Raw genomic sequence first — 15,719 nt, 5'->3', positions numbered from 1 at the left:
TTGCCCTGGGGAGGACTGACCCCTGAGCTGCAAGGTGACATATCTGGGGGCACTCTGGCTGGCTGCACACTCAGGATCATCATCTCCACTCACATCCTAGAAACCCAGGAGCCAGGGTGGGCAGGGGAACGGCGAACAGCTAAGCTTTCACTCTGTTTCTGGTGAGGAAGGGCATGGACGGAGCCTGGGAGAAGAGGATAGGTCACTTCTTGGGTGATCAGAGTTGGGCGCGCATGCCCAGTGGCATGTCTGGTCCTAACCTTGGATTCTGAGATGTCTCTGTGTGGGAAATTTCAGTTCTCTGCAGTTTAGGAGGGAGTCTCTAAACACACTTCTTGCCCTACTGGGCACCTGACTCGTGTTCCAGTAGCCTGTTTTAAGGAAGGAAACTGACAGGCTCCCTTGCATCCCCCGAAGATCATAAGGCTTGTTACTGATAACAAATGTGTGTTTATACAATGAAAGTCTGCAGGAACTGAACCTGTTTAGGATTAATTACAGGGAGACATACTAGCTATTTTCAAACACTTGAAGAATATGAGAATAGCCTTTTCTGAGTTTCCCAGAAGCCATTACTGAGGTTTAGTATAAGAAAGAGCTTCCTAACCTTCTAACTACACTGAGACAACTTATCACAGAAACTTATCAGCAAAAGAGCAGTAGGATTTGTCCCAGGGTGCGTGGGACAGGTTTCCATACCAGCTGGGTGACAGGCTGTCCTGGAAGCCCTGAAGATTTTGGAAGTCCAACTAAAGGAGGTGACTCTTGTGAGGCTGACACCAAGAGGATAGGGGTTTGGGGGTCCTTCCCAGGACTGCTGAAGCTTGTCCATGGAGACCCATTTGCTGCAGCCTCTGAGAAATTCTGAAGGCTGAGACATTCTCCTATCAGCATTGGCCATCTGCCCGAATAAACAGGGCAAGAGAATGACCCAGGAGGGCTGGGTACAGAACAGGCTGGGCAAGTGTGGTGGAAGAGCTGAAAAGTTTAGAGAAACAGGGAAAGGGGAGATGGGCAGTCAGGACAACCAACTACAATGCACCTGCTTTACTCCTGGTAGCATCGTGACAAGGGCCAGAAAGGAAACATCCAAGATCATTCTGGGTGGCAGAGACAGCTTGGCTTTGTGATGCGCCCATAACTTGAGAGATGGAGAGAGAAGAAAAAAACACAAACCTCTTGCAAAAAGTCTTCGAGTCAAAGGACAGGAAATTTCCCAGACTAGCAGGGTATTCTAATCAGAGCCTTCTTATCGGAGTGTCTCCAGTCTAACAAGGAGAAATCCAATCTACCGCAGGCTGAACGTTAAATTAGATCTAATCAGGACCTGCTTTCTAACTGCTCAACAGCAGGTCAAAGCCCAATGACGGCTACAGTTGCTGGTTCTTTCTGGAAAGTGAGGTGGCCTGAGTTGTGTCAACTTCTCAGTCTCGGGAGAAGGGGCGATGCTTTGTCTTTACTCCCAGCTACTCAACTCCCTCTGCTCAAAATGGTGATACTCAACCAGAGTTGCCTTCCCCTTCCATGCAAAGTCCTGTTAACTCCAGTCATCTCACGACTGCTGTCAGCTTGGAGCTGGGATACATTTCCTTTTTTTATTTTTATTTTATTTATTTATGCATTTTTTGCAGTATGCGGGCCTCTCACTGTTGTAGCCTCTCCCGTTGTGGACCACAGGCTCCGGACGCGCAGGCTCAGCGGCCATGGCTCACGGACCCAGCTGCTCCGCGGCATGTGGGATCTTCCCGGACCGGGGCACGGACCCCTGTCCCCTGCATCGGCAGGCGGACTCTCAAAACATGCACTTATGGAATCTTTGCTACATGCCCTGCACTGTGCTAGGCACTTTGACGCATGCTACATTTCTCCTTAATGCATGCAAGGGCATAGAGCTTTCTGCGGTCAAAACACAGCCTGTAAAAGGATATTCACTCCAGCCCAGTGAAACGCACCACCTCCAAATCTAACTCTAGGCCATGCTATTGTTACTCTTCTTGGAAGGGATTAATAGCTACAGTTAACTGGCCTTATAGTGGCCGTTATAACTTACAGTTTCTTTGCTACAAGCAAAGAATACCATCTGTGAACCCCCCCAGTTCCCCGCAGAGCCCTGGCATGTTATTCTAACAAAGGCCCACCAAGGGCTGCAACCTTTGAACACTAGTAGGTAGGGACACAGAGACACAGAGAGTGAGACAGACACGGAGACAGAGGTGTGAAGGGCTGGATGGGTGGGATGCAGAGAAACAGAACAGAATTTTCTTTCTCTTGCTTTCGGCTTCATTGAAACAAACCTGACTATCGCTGTGATGGATGTGCTGCCTGGAAACCAGCTGGGCGTCTCATCTGGACACGATTCACATTCTTATATTGTCTTAGGAGACTCTGTCCAGGGCTGAGTCTTAACAGGACATGGGAAGGGTAGGGAGTGAATGTGAGAAGAAAAGGCGAAAGGAAACGTCTCGCTTCCTTTTTCTTTGGATGTCACCACGTGAGATGCGTTGCCAACCTTCTTCTATTCACCATGGCTCCTGGCCGCCCACCCATCAGAGCCACAACTTGACTACACGGTGCGCAAGCTCATAATGGAGCTTCACGTAACGGCCCACGGGAGCAGGGAGGCCCCAGGCCCCTTCCTTCCTGCCTGTGACTTAGAGGTGGTTTTACAATGGCACGCATACAAATGTGCACGCATACGCACACACGTTCACCTGTACTCAGATGCACGCCTCTGGGAACGTACATCTTGTGCTATTCAGAGGTCCGGGAGGCTTCTGAGCCACAGGACCACATAAGCTCTACTCCAGCTTCCACACCTATTTTGCTGTGTGACTGAGGACAAGTCACCTCCCTCTCTGAAACTTGGTATCTTCCATTGCTCACAGGATACTCAAGATCAATTCCTAATACCAACAGGAATCGTGATGGTCCCTGAGCAGACATGGACGTGCACGCGCGCACACGTACACACACACAAACACACGCACACTCCCCACACCCATAGTACATGCGTGTAGATACTATGGCTACCTGATCACAAACCAGAGATAATTCTCCCCCAGTCATAAAATCTTAAAATACAGGATGAGCTGAATTCCTTTCCTGGCCTCTCCACATCAGAGTTCATTTATCTTCTTCAAACATTTAAGCTCAAATGACCGCAATGAAACAAATGCAAATAAATAATCCCAGAGCTTAAAATTTGAGGCAACAGATCTTCCTTTAAATTAAATAAACGCTTCCCATCTCAGCCATATCTTACCCAGATAGAGTCACAGCAGTGATCGATCATGTTCCTTCTCTAATTATTTCACTGCCCCACCCCTACCCTTCTTCAAGGTCTCATCTCTACCGGCAGCTCTGTTTCAGCTTTCGTATTGGAATACGGTGTATGAATATTTTAGTTCCCTAAGTTCCCAGCACACCCCTGCCCCATGCTTCCCTTCGTAGGATTCGCCTCTGGCTTAATTTCTAGCCCCTCAAGCCTGAGGTTAGTGATTCATACCTGGGCCAGGCTCCCGAGCTGTATCATCTATAGCTCGTTTACATGGACCTTAGGCTTCCTCTGCCAACTCCCTGGCTCTCCTTCCGCCAAGAAGAGGTGATGGAGGTACGGGGTGGACAGCTCAAAAAAAAATGTTTTTTTTTTCTTTTAATGGGCATAAAGTCAAAAGAAGAACTCTACGGAGCACGGCTCAAAGTTTGCAGGAAAGAGCCTGCAAATAGTTCCAGAGACACGATTAGTGACAAAGTTCCTACTCACAGCAGCTGTAGGGACACCAGCCCGTCAAACAATCCCTTGGCAATCTCGGTGATCTTGTTCCCATAGAGCACCCTGGAAAAGAGCAGAGAGGACAGCGGTCACTGCGGATGAGAGGCCACTGGAACTCCTTCAAGGAGGAGGCCACCAGCTTGGCCCGCTCTGGGGGGCATCTCAGAGCACTGGCTTCCCCAGCCTGCCTCACCTTCTCCTCCCCAGTGAGACAGTGGGCTAGTGCCACTGGGGGGGCTGCAGGGGCAGGCTGTCCGGGAGGCGAGGAGAAATGGGCTCCAGCCTGTTCTACCCCTGGGCAGCCCAGCTCAATAAATCACCCACAATAGGAAGACGCAATCGCTTTGTGGTGTCTCCCAGAGCTGCTAATATGACTCACACCCCAGCAGTAAATAAGATGTGTGGGAAGCTGGCCGGCCCTGTGTTTTCTTGTCTTCAATGGGTATTGATCAGGCTGAGCCCAGCCTATATAGAACGTTTCCTTTTAATATCCTGTTGCATCCTAGGAATTCCTGAGCTGAGTCCTTTATCATCCATCTAGACAGGGCTTTGGGTATCTGGCGTCCTATCCAGATGGCTCAGGGACTGCTGAGTCAAGGACTGGCTCTTAGGAAAAACTAGGGAGCAAGGAATTGTTATTGCGGTACCAGCAGCTTCTACATTACAGCCTTTTTTCCTATCCTCTGAGCTCCAAGAGCTAAGGAACTCAGAATTCTTTTACCCTTCTCTCTTCCAGCCTACAGAGTCCCTCACACTGGGTGTCCTATTCAAGGGCTGGTCTCTGGTGATCTGTGAGGCTTAGGGAAGAAGTGTACTGGGTCTGCCTCCCCCGAAGACACTGCTGGCCTCTCTCTGCTCTCATCCATGGCACAGACTTTGCTGTCTCTTGGGTCCAGCCTCCTCCGAGATGGAGGGAACTTAGCTAAGAAGAATTAAAAAAAAAAAATTCCCTCTCGAGCTCTGGAGTGCCTTGAATGAACGCAGGATTCGATCCCCACTCAGATTGCAAATTCAGGCTGTGATGTGTCATCGAGGAGGCCAAATATTAGGATGAGGAAATGGTCAATGGGAGCGATAAACCCAACTCCCCATCTTCCAGACGCCACCAGGAGTGAAGAGGGAGCCTCCCGCTCAGCCTGCGGGTGTGTTTCATGAATGTTTCAACAAACTAACGGCTAAATAAAAGTCAGCACAATGGCTCAGGCTTGCATTTGTAATTCATATTATTAATGTCCCACTGCTCACTGTGCCAAATGCAGTCGTGTCACTGTCTGTTCGCTGATGTTAGAACCTGCAGCGTAGCAGAAGCCGGAAGGACAACGGGGCTGGCGGGGGGGGGGGGGGGGGTTCCTCAAATCATGTGTCCGTATGGGGCGTCTCTAAGCTTCAGTGGGTCAAAACTACTCTCCGGCAGGCTGACGTGGGCTGTGGGTCCACCTTGGGGCACCTGGGTGTAGACCTGTCTGGCTTTATCCCCAGATCTCTCCTTGACTTTCCTTCCCACCTTTCAGATCTGGGCTCAAACACCTCGTCCTTGGGAAGCTTCTCTTGAATATCTTAGTCAACATTTTCTACCACCTGTCACTCTATTTTTATTTCTTCATCCCTTTTCATTACGTCATGTTATATTACTCATACATTTATTTATTTTAAACATTTTCTGTGCCGCCCGCACTGGCCCCCTTGAGTATAGGTTCTGTATGTGGTGACATCATGTGGCTTGCTCATGGCTGGGTCCCTAGAGTCGAAATCTGAATAGGATCTAACACAATAAATATCTGTTGAAAGAATGAACAGCCCTGGGCTCTCCTGGTGGTGCAGTGGTTAAGAATCCGCCTGCCACTGCAGGGGACACAGGTTCGAGCCCTGGTCCGGGAAGATCCCACATGCCGCGGAGCAACTAAGCCCGTGCGCCACAACTACTGAGCCTGTGCTCTAGAGCCCGCGAGCCACAACTACTGAGCCTACGTGACACAACTACTGGAGCCCGTGTGCTTAGAGCCCGTGCTCTGCAACAAGAGAAGCCACCGCAATGAGAAGCCCACGCACCGCAACAAAAAGTAGCCCCCGCTCACCGCAACTAGAGAAAGCCCGCGCGCAGCAGCGAAGACCCAGTGCAGCCAAAAATAAATTAAAAAAAAAAAGAATGAACAGGTCTGGGGTAAAGGCTTTCCTGCCCTTTCCGTTGGCTATTCCTGACTTTGGATTGGGTGTGTTGGTATTCAAAGCTCCATGATGTCAAGGGTCTTGTCTGTCCAGTTCACTGCCACATGCTCAGTGCCTATAAGGCTACTCAGTACACAGGAGGCATCTACTGAATGGCTAAATGCATGCATTGGGGGTGAGAGGCGCTTCACTTAAACAATGCCCTGATATATTTCAGAATTGGCTAGCGGCATGCCAATGTCCTGTTTGGCAACCAGATTTTGAATTTCTTTTCCTGCAAGACAGGAAGCGTCTCACTGTCCTCAGACTGTTCCCAGATCCCAGCAGAGGGACAGCAGACAAGGGGAACAGGAGGGTGGGGACAGGGATAGGACCGCGGTGGCAGATGGCCACTCTCCCTTCTCCTCTGTGATCTTCAGCGCAATAAGCAGACACTAATCTCACACACAATCCTGTCTTTGATATCCCAGCCAGATGTTCTACCTGATAAATGAAACTACTTTTCTCCGCCAGCAGCAGGCAACAACTGAATCAAGAGACTTCCCTGTCTTCAGCCCCTTCCCAGTGGGATAGGGCCAGCTGGGGGAAGAATGTGTGTCTTGTTACCTGCCCACTTATCCATTAAACAAACCGGTTGCACAGAGAGACAAAGCATGGACAGCTTGCCTCTGAGCATCCTCACTCTTGCCCGGGTGGGCAGGTCACCAAATAATACAAAAAATATCAACTGATGATACCTTTGCTGTATCTTATACTTTTTATGTTATCTCAGGAGGGCAGCATAGCATGGGGACCAAGAGCACGGTTCTGGAGTCAGACTGCTTGGGTCTAAATCCTGCCTCTCTCGCTTGTTACCGCGGACTTTGGATAAGTTACGTTTATTTATTCAACACATTTTTTTGGGCACGATAACTACGTGCCAGGTACTGTTTGAGGTGCCAGAGATTCAGCCAGGATCAAAAGAAATAAAAACCTCTGTCTGTGTGGAGCTTAGATCACCCAATTTCTCCAACCATTAAAGACAGGAGAGGATAGAGCCTATATTTTAGGTCATGGTGAGGGTGAAACTTGCAAGCCTCCTAGAATAGTACCAGGTACAGAGTAGGTGCTCAGTAAGTACTGCCAATGATTGTTGGGACTGTAATCGTGAACGTGTGTCAGGCAGGAAAGGTGTCATCGTCCCCATTTTGCCTGTGAGGGAATGTGCACAGAAGACTCAAGTGACAGTCCCTGTGCCACAGGGCGAGTCACTGGCAGAAATCAGGACAAAGCTCTGTACTTCGCTGCCCCTGAGGGTCTCTGAGCCCCTGGTGGGCACAGCTTTGGTTCCATCCACTAGGCTGCTTTAGGGTTTGAAAGTCAAAGAAAAGAAAGGCTTATAGGATGGGGTTAATGCTTTCTCAGGACAATAGCCGTGAGGTTGGTCTGGAGAAAAAGGCTTCAAATCAGAGGAAGAAAATGAGCTCCTTCCTTGACAAGGTCACACGCACGGGTAAAATGGGCACATGGTAATAATCATACATTACGACTCTCTCCCTCCACCTCCCCGGACAGCACTGCCTAGGCATGTGGGATGGGAGTGCGGTTAGAGGAGAAGATGCATTTGAATTAGAAGCCAATAACCAGGAAGGCTGCTGGGCACTTAATCAATAAAAAGAATGCATTTGGGCTTGTAGAAATATTCCCCAAGATCAATTTACCCTGAAGAAATATTTGTTTCTTTTACCAGGTTGACACAAGTGTGTAAGGGAACATAAAACCTTGATAAACACCCCCTGAAAAATATGGACGCCCCCCTCGCCCATGCTCCCACCCACACCCTACGCGCTTTGCTCCCCACTTACAGAGATGTGAGTGATTTCAGACCCTGGAAGGCGTCTGGAGCGATGTCCGAGATCTGATTCTTGCTGATGTCTCTGAAAAATTAACCAGAGACTCTGAGAACATAGCTCAAGGTGTGCTATGGCCGTTCCTAAAGTGTGGACCAAGCATTTCAGGTATGCAAAATGGTGAGGATGAATTCATCACTTAATCAATTTATTTATTCAGAGCGTGCGAGCAGGGGCTTAAGGATCATTCAGTTCAACTGCCGCATGATAAAATGCTCTGTATTTGTACCACTCTCCTTGGCTTTCAAAGAATGCTCAGTCGTGGCACCTTGACTTTGACATAGGGCCATGCACACGCGAGCCTTCACTTTGCAGGTGGGAAACGGAAGCCAGTTAAGTTAGGGCCTCATCGTAGGTCTCACAACTGAGCAATTATAGCATAAACAAAGCAAAAGCTGGCCTTGGTCAAACACAGCCCAAGGTTCCCGTAAGCCTCACTTTCTTGCCTCACGCCTTGGCAAATGCTTATTTTTGTCCCCAGAAGTCCTGAGTCATTTCACCTCCCCAGTGACTTTTCCTTCCTGACCTGAATGGAGGTTTTGAGCAGTGGCTTAAGTGTCTGTCTGGTTCAGTGCATCTTCCAGGCCGGGTGATGTAAAGACATCATGAGAGTCTCATGGGATGGCTTTGAGATGTGGGCTTGTTGCTGGCGGTCCTCGTGAGACGGGAACAAGCCCAGGGCGATGATGATCAGGGCTTTGGGATAATGTGAGCGAGAAGGATGCTGTGTGTTAGAAGGCAGCTAACCTGGCCTCGTTGGCGCAGAGGAATCTCCCTGACCCAGAGGCTGCTCACTCTGCAGCACCCCAGGGTCTTCTGAGCGCCTGTCTCACTAACAACACTTTCCTGAAGAGGGAGACTTCTCTTTAGGAGTTATTAGCTCAGGGACAGCCTCGGGGCTCCTGTCCCCGGAAGGGGAGATGCTCCAATTTCCAGCTACAATGAACCTCTCTGGTTCCTTTCCTTTACCAAAATAAATCAATGCGTCTTTGCTTTTGTGGAGAAGAGGGAGAGCTGGGGTCTCGGAGGATCAACAAGGAGGAGGGAAGAGAATATTGAGAAGCAAGAACATCTAAGCAGATTCCTTAGCAATTACCTCCAGCGAGGCCAGACGCCCCAGCCCCACAGCCTCTTAAGCTCAGTCCTTCTGCCTGTTTCTCTCCTCCTTCTACTATCCTTCAAAAGGGCCGCCCAACAACCTTTGCCTAGTCCTCTGCTCCCTTCCCTCCTTGTTTCCAAGACCTGCGAGTTGAAAGATACTCCACAGGTTAAGGTTGCTTAGGCACGGCTGTCAAGCTTATCCCTTTAGCAGGCGAGATCGCCTCTAACAAATCCACAGATTGTGCTCGCAAACTAGTCAGCTTACACTGGCCTTTTCTTCAGAGCTCTGCTTTTGTATAAGGGTCTTAACAAGCAAATGCTCCGGATTATCCTAATCTTGCTAGCCCTCAGCCTGGCTGCCTAGCAAGGCATTTCAGGCAAGCGTGCAGGGTCGGTGCTCGGATCAGACTAGTGAGAAAGCCTCATTGGTTTATTTCTTTGGTGTTTTTTTTTCCTGACATTTTTAATGTGATGTCCCTTCAAGGTCCTTGGCCCTCTGCCGTGTCAGAGGAGGTTCTGTGACCAGTGGGGAAGCCCTCTGCTTTAGCCTTGTCAGGGCAAATTCATGTCTAGTTCAGAGCTAGAATCCTGGGTGCACCCGTCTCTAAGGACAAGGTGAGATGTCTCGCGATTTGGAGATGCTGGGGAATGGAGACTGGAGAAGTGATAGTTTAGCTGGGAACTGACCCTGGTGGTCACTCCATCTTAGTTCTTCATTCTGCAGGAAGGGAACAGCAGCCACAGGTAAAGGACCTGTAGCCACAAGTGACTGGACACAGCGATTTGGGTACAGAGCTGGCATCTCCAGTCTCCCTTCCATTTCATCGTGATGGGTGCAGAAGGTGGTGGCCCTGGACAGGAAGGTAGACTGGGGAAGGCGTCAGTGCCCACGCATCTCCACGCTCAGGTGGTCCCAGAGCTGACTTCTGGTGTCTGGGTCGCCCTCGATGGCCAGTGGTTCTCAAACCTCACTAGGGTGTTTATTAAAATGCACCCACAGAGGGTCTGATTTGGCCCTCTGGAGAACTGGGGTTAGAAATCTGCATACGTACCAAGTCTCCAGATGATTCCCAAGCAGGCGGTTTCTGAGTCATACTTTAGACAGTATTTCAGAATCTGGTCTGTCTCAAGCCTACCCCAGTCCCCTGGGGCTTGATAAACCGGATGGCAGAGAAGAAGTGGCCTTTGCATACAGTTCAGAAGAAAGGTGGTAAATTCCAGTGCCGACGAGGGTCAAGCGGGGATTATAAGCGTGAGACACTAGGAACTGGTGGAACTTGTGGAATATTGCTCTACCTTAGAACGTGGGAGGGAAAGATCTCAACACCTTTGAAGGTTTGGCCTTCAAGTGTCAGCGCTCTCGGTTAACCAACCCTGTAAGACTGGGGCATCCTCTGTAACGTCTGCTACTCTCCCTGTAGATGGCGCCTGTATCTTGGTACTAGTTTTCACCTGGAAGTACATTTTTTACACTAAGCTGACCGCTAGAAATTCATCCTCTTCAGGGACAAAGCCATTCAACATTCAGTCAAGCCATTCAATCAAGGAAAATTTTTTTTTCTTTTTGTCATTGGAGATAAGAAGAGGATGAGGTTCACTCACAGCTGAGGGAAAACTTTTTTCTGTGAGATATTAGAGATAAACTGGTCACGTATACCTAGGAGGAGTTCACCCTTAGGGTTTTAAATTCCGTTTTCACCAGGGACCCTACTTCTCCAAAGCCCTCGCACTTCAGTCTGGGTTTCTGAAGTTCTGTTAGTTAGAAAAAATTTTAAGTGGTCTCTCTTCCCTACCGCCATCCCCTTGGTGGGGTGGGGGTGGGGGGGGGGGAAAGGGCATCATAGTAAATATCAATAGCATCAGAAGTGATCAAAAATGAAATTTACTTCCCAGGTCGTGACGGAGAAGATCTTATGAATTTTGAATGCACAGATCATGGCAACTCCAATGGGATGGAGAAAGGACAGTAAAACATAGTCACACTCTAAATTACCTGGACTTCGCAAAAAATTAGAGCAGTCACTTAAATCATGTAAGAGATATAGGTTGGGGCAGTGGCTGAACTTGTCATTTTTCACTGAAATTACTATCTGGCTGCATAATCAAGCTGGGCTTTAAAAATGAATTGGGGGGGTGCATATGGGGAGTGAGCTGGAGAAGCAGGGAGGCCAGGAGATTAATGGCCCAAGGTTTAAATATTAAGGCCTATATTTATACAGCTCCTCCAGCAGGAAGGCTGCCAAAGGGAGGGAAGGAGTATGTGCTTAGAGCTGGCGCATCATGTTGGTTTCTACTTCTGGAACTGTACCAGGAGAAAATCTTGTTTGGTGTGGCTTTCCAGGGAGATGGGAAGTTGGCTTCCTAGGATCTGAGGGTAAAGCGTACCAATGCCACTGTTTCGCAGGGATGTTTATTTTTAACATAAAAGGAGCAAGCAGACACTTAACCTCTTTAATGCAGGCCCTCCTACTCAAGGGAAACCGATGAATCAGCCCGCGGTGCAAGGGAACAAAACCCAAGTCCATGCATATTTCTACCTGCCCTCTCTCTTTTCTCTGTGTGGGGGGCCAGAGGGAGTAGGCAAGCACAATGAAAGCAGCATCGTGATTACTGGGCTATAATAAATGATTTCTTAGCCTGGAAAAGGGACAGGAGCCTCCCTCCTAGGCTCTTAATATCTGTGATGGCAATGGCTGGGTTGTTTCTGAATCCTACTAGCCTCCCTCCAGAGCACCCCACTCTGAGTGACTCACAGATCAGTGCTCAGGGTGGTCACGTGATGGGGAGGGTTGGTGCTGATGACGTTACCACGATGGCAGGGATGAGGGCCGTGAGGCTCAGATGCTGTCAGTGGAGTAGGGAAGGTACACTGCAGTGTTGGTGTCAGCAGGTACTGATAAGCTGCAGTGATGGCGTGGTATTGGATATGGTGGTAACGGCCATGCTGGGGATCATAATATGGGCAAGGGAGGTTCCAAGGCTTCTTATCTCACTTAGAAAGATTAGAAAGTCCTTACCATGGTCTAAAGAGCCCACGGGAGCTGGCCCTTATCTACGTCTCCAGCACAATCCCCACCACTTTCTCTTCATTCACTCTGTTCCTCCTCTCTAGTCTGCAAACCATCCATGCATATGCTCCTGAGAACTCCTCTAGACTCACTCCCTTCCTTCATTCAGGTCGCTTGCACACAGAGGCCTTCATGGGTCAACCCATCTAGAGACCACCCCTCCATCAATCTCTAGCCCCTTCCCTTCTTTTGTTTTACTTTCTAGTACTGGTCAGTTTCTGACATTTACTTGGTTTTATTTCTGTGCCCTCCCATTCAAATCCACAAGCTCCATCAGAGGAGACTTCGTTTTAGTTCACCCTCTACCCACAGATCCCAGCACAGTTCTTTGTTCCTGATGGACACTGGCTAAGAATTTGTTAGATGAATGCGTGCACGGTGGTAGGGATGCTGGTGACGGTGCTGTAGGACGATATAGGGAAACGGCCACATCTCTACTGAAGCCCCTACTTGAGGTCCGCATCCCCCAAACCAGGGGACAATCAAATGGTGAGATGGGATTGTTTTAGGCTGACACAGCCCCACCTCCCACCCAGATAATTTTACTTCACTCTAGTTGGAGTTGCCCTTAGATCTGAGGTGCCTAAACCCATACACCGCCCCATCTGAATGCAGCACCCTGGTCTTACCTCGCCGTCTTGGGAGCCATTCCAGGTCTGACACTGCACTCTCCTGAGGGTTGTGATGCAGCCTCTCATCTGGGCAGGCTGCCCACTACACACAGTACCCCCCGAACTGAAAACATTTGGGCCCATTTCTCTCCAGGGGAGACTCACATTCGCTTCAGTTTCTTGTATTGGGTGAAGGCTCCAGCGGGGATGGATTTGATGGAGTTCTGTTCCAGGCGTCTGAGAAGCAGAGCAGAAAAGAGTCGATTAACCATCCACCCATCAACAAATGGTTGCCGGGGGCCTTGAGGACAGGATGGTCTCTCCCATCACGTGGCATACATCCTTAGATGAAGGAGACTTGGTAAACACCGTCCGAAAGCCAGAGACTGGGGTTCTGGTGTGTGGGGCAGCCAGCTCAGGGTCTGATACCCCTGGGAGAAAGCTAGAAAAGATGTCTTCTCCTTGAGCATATTTGGTTCTCGTTTATGATACGTTGTCTTTGGGAGGCAGCTGTCATCCTCAGAAAATGCTGTAGGAAGTAACCAGAAGGCTGAAAAAGTCAAAGGGATAAAGAGAAGGAAGAGTAAAGACAGATGGACAGATAGCAATGCCTACCTGTTCTGGAAGCATGTCACCATTCAGTGAAAACCTCCACCATCCTGCTGCTGGGGTGCAGTACAGGCAGAGACTGCACTTCTGGGCTTTTCTTTTTTTTAATGGAGGTATAATTGACATATAACTTTAGTTTCAGGTGTACAACCTAACGATTCAGTATTTGTTTCTGGGTTTTTCAATCGGCTGTTCTAATATGATGAAGAAATAGCCTTCAAGTCTCTAGGCTCCCAGCCTGACATTCATCACACTGGCTCCCTGATATCCTGAGGGCCCCAGGGGCCCTGAATGGATCACTCCCCTGGGTTGCTGCTACAGTCTGTAGCTTTATGGCCTTACGGACTTTGCTGAATTGCTCTCTCTCCTATTACTCCGGAAAGAACAAGAGATGCTGCAGGCCCAGGGCCCAGAGCTTCCTTGGAAGAGAAGGAGCATGGGGAGTGAGCAAGCCTTTTCATCCTTCATTCTTTCATCTATCAAATGACTTCCCGCCGCCAAGAACAGGTGTGGTGGGAAACAGGCATGAGCGGAAGGCGGGGCCCTCTATTAGAGGTGATGAATGGTGGCCTGGTCCACATCTCGCGTCTCTCCGAGGTGTGGATCTTTTCATCACCTCCTCATTTGGCATGAATGATCCCCAAACCCTCTGCTGGGAAGACATAAAAAAGTGTGTGTGTGTGTGTGTGTGTGTGTGTGTGTGTGTGTGCGCGCGCGCGCAAGGGGAGGGCTGGGGGAGCACGAGGCAGACATGGGAGGAACTGGCTCCCTTGGAGGCTCCATTTGGAGGATGTACACTTCTGGCTGGGATGAACCCATTCATCTTGAAGAGTAATCCCCGCTGCAGAAGAGGGGAGACAGTTGTATTAATTTGTGCCTCTGCAATCTCATCTTCATTGGGGGAAAGAGAGTATTTGTTACTGGAACCACTAATGGAGCAGTCTGCCAGCAATTTTCCCATTTCAAACAACATCTCAGCTGCTAACGTGGAATGGTTTGTCAGGCCTACCCATAACACAGACAAATCACTCTCCAGGCCGAAGGAAGGGGGTGAGGGGGGTGGAGACAGAGGAAGGGTGGGTGCGAGGAGAGAGGGAGCATCAGGACGGATCATTCTTGGCTGCCGGATGAATCGAGTCTACAAATGAGGCTGCCACGGTCTATTAAGAGAGTCTCTTTGGGGCCGGAGGGGCCAGGGAGTGTGCTCTGTCGAGCACGTGGGCATAGGCTGGCTGGACAGCGGCCTGGTTGGCCTGTGGTGAGCCAAAACAGCATGCCACGAGGTCGCAGAGGCTGCGGGCTCCTGGATATAGCCACCCACAGAGGCAGCAGACCCGGGCAGGCTGCCTTGACTGAGAAGTTCCAAGGACATTCTCCTTTTCCAGCTGAGCAGAGTTCAGGGATTTCTCAGCCAAGGCAGCAGCTCTGTGAACCTCTGGGGCTGCCAGTCGGGTGGCAGATGCTCTCCAGGAATCCTGGGGTCCACCTGCCATCTTGGCAGGGGGATTGCGGCTGGAGGATGCCTCTGGAGAGAGCCACTGTCTGTAACGATGGCCATCCCCTCAGTTTCTGCACTGCTCCCGGCTGCAGGCCAAGAGCCCAAGCTAGTCAGGTCAGCTGGCTGACCGTGCAGTTCATAATGAATAACGTCCACTTTAGCAATGGGTGCAAGAGCTAAGGGAAGGATGAAACAGTGAGTAGGATGTGATACCCATCCCCAAGGAGTTTAATCATCTGGTGATAGAGACCAGCCCAAGACGGTCCATCACAGAACCAGATTTTATTGCTAACCGAATAAGAAGAGTTGTCCTTTGTGGAATCGAGTTGGTTTAGGTCTATTATCTCTGTGAATCCTTACACTTCTGAGGCAAGCTGTGTTGGCCCTACTTTGTGGACAAGGAAAATAAAACCTACATGGATCAAAGAGCCTATCCGAAGTGCCAGAGCTAATAGGTGGCGGAACTGGCATCTTCCTCTTTCCGTCCATTGGATGCACTGCCTTCTCTATTTTTTGAAAACAGAGAAAGTGAAGTCCATATACTAAAATAGCTTTCCCAAAGTCCCAGAAAAGTTTAAGGGGTGAAGACCCCAGTACTCATTCTGAGACATCATGCAGTCCCTGCAGAAGTAGGTATGTTGTAAAAAGGCTGTAGGAGTTGAGGGAAGATGGAATATAGATGCACGTGTATATATATATACACACACATTCACACACACACACATATATAACAATATATGTATAAAATATGCAAATAGACTGCAAAGGTGTGGCTTTGAACAAAGAATTCCCATCTCAGCCTGTTAACCCTGGCAGGGACGTTGCTGTGTATCCTGTACGCTGTACCCTTGCACACTCTGGGGATGGTCTTTATTTCTGCAGTCTCTCTGCCTCTTATGCTGCTGTGGGTACCTGCTGGACATGCAACACCCTTACAGGGTGCCAAGGCCAGGACATGATGTGGGTGAGCCTTGCCCCAGGGGGCATTAGGTCTACTTCAGATGT

General features: G+C 49.5%; 1 protein-coding gene across 1 annotated transcript in view; it reads right to left on the bottom strand.

The window, feature by feature from the left end:
- SLIT3 (slit guidance ligand 3) overlaps positions 1-15,719 on the bottom strand; it is a 609,330-nt gene that overhangs the window by 111,009 nt on the left and 482,602 nt on the right. Inside the window, exons 10-12 of the mRNA XM_027084345.1 lie at positions 12,773-12,844; positions 7,783-7,854; positions 3,764-3,835 (exon numbers count right to left, since the gene is read on the bottom strand). Of these exons, the coding sequence (XP_026940146.1) occupies positions 3,764-3,835; positions 7,783-7,854; positions 12,773-12,844 (216 nt within the window). The remainder of the gene's footprint in view (positions 1-3,763; positions 3,836-7,782; positions 7,855-12,772; positions 12,845-15,719) is intronic.

Source organism: Aethalodelphis obliquidens, unplaced genomic scaffold (assembly GCF_003676395.1).
Source record: "Aethalodelphis obliquidens isolate GAN/ISIS:26980383/991018 unplaced genomic scaffold, ASM367639v1 scaffold52, whole genome shotgun sequence".
In the NCBI taxonomy this organism is placed as follows: domain Eukaryota; kingdom Metazoa; phylum Chordata; class Mammalia; order Artiodactyla; family Delphinidae; genus Aethalodelphis; species Aethalodelphis obliquidens.
This window is presented reverse-complemented; position numbering and strand designations above follow the sequence as displayed.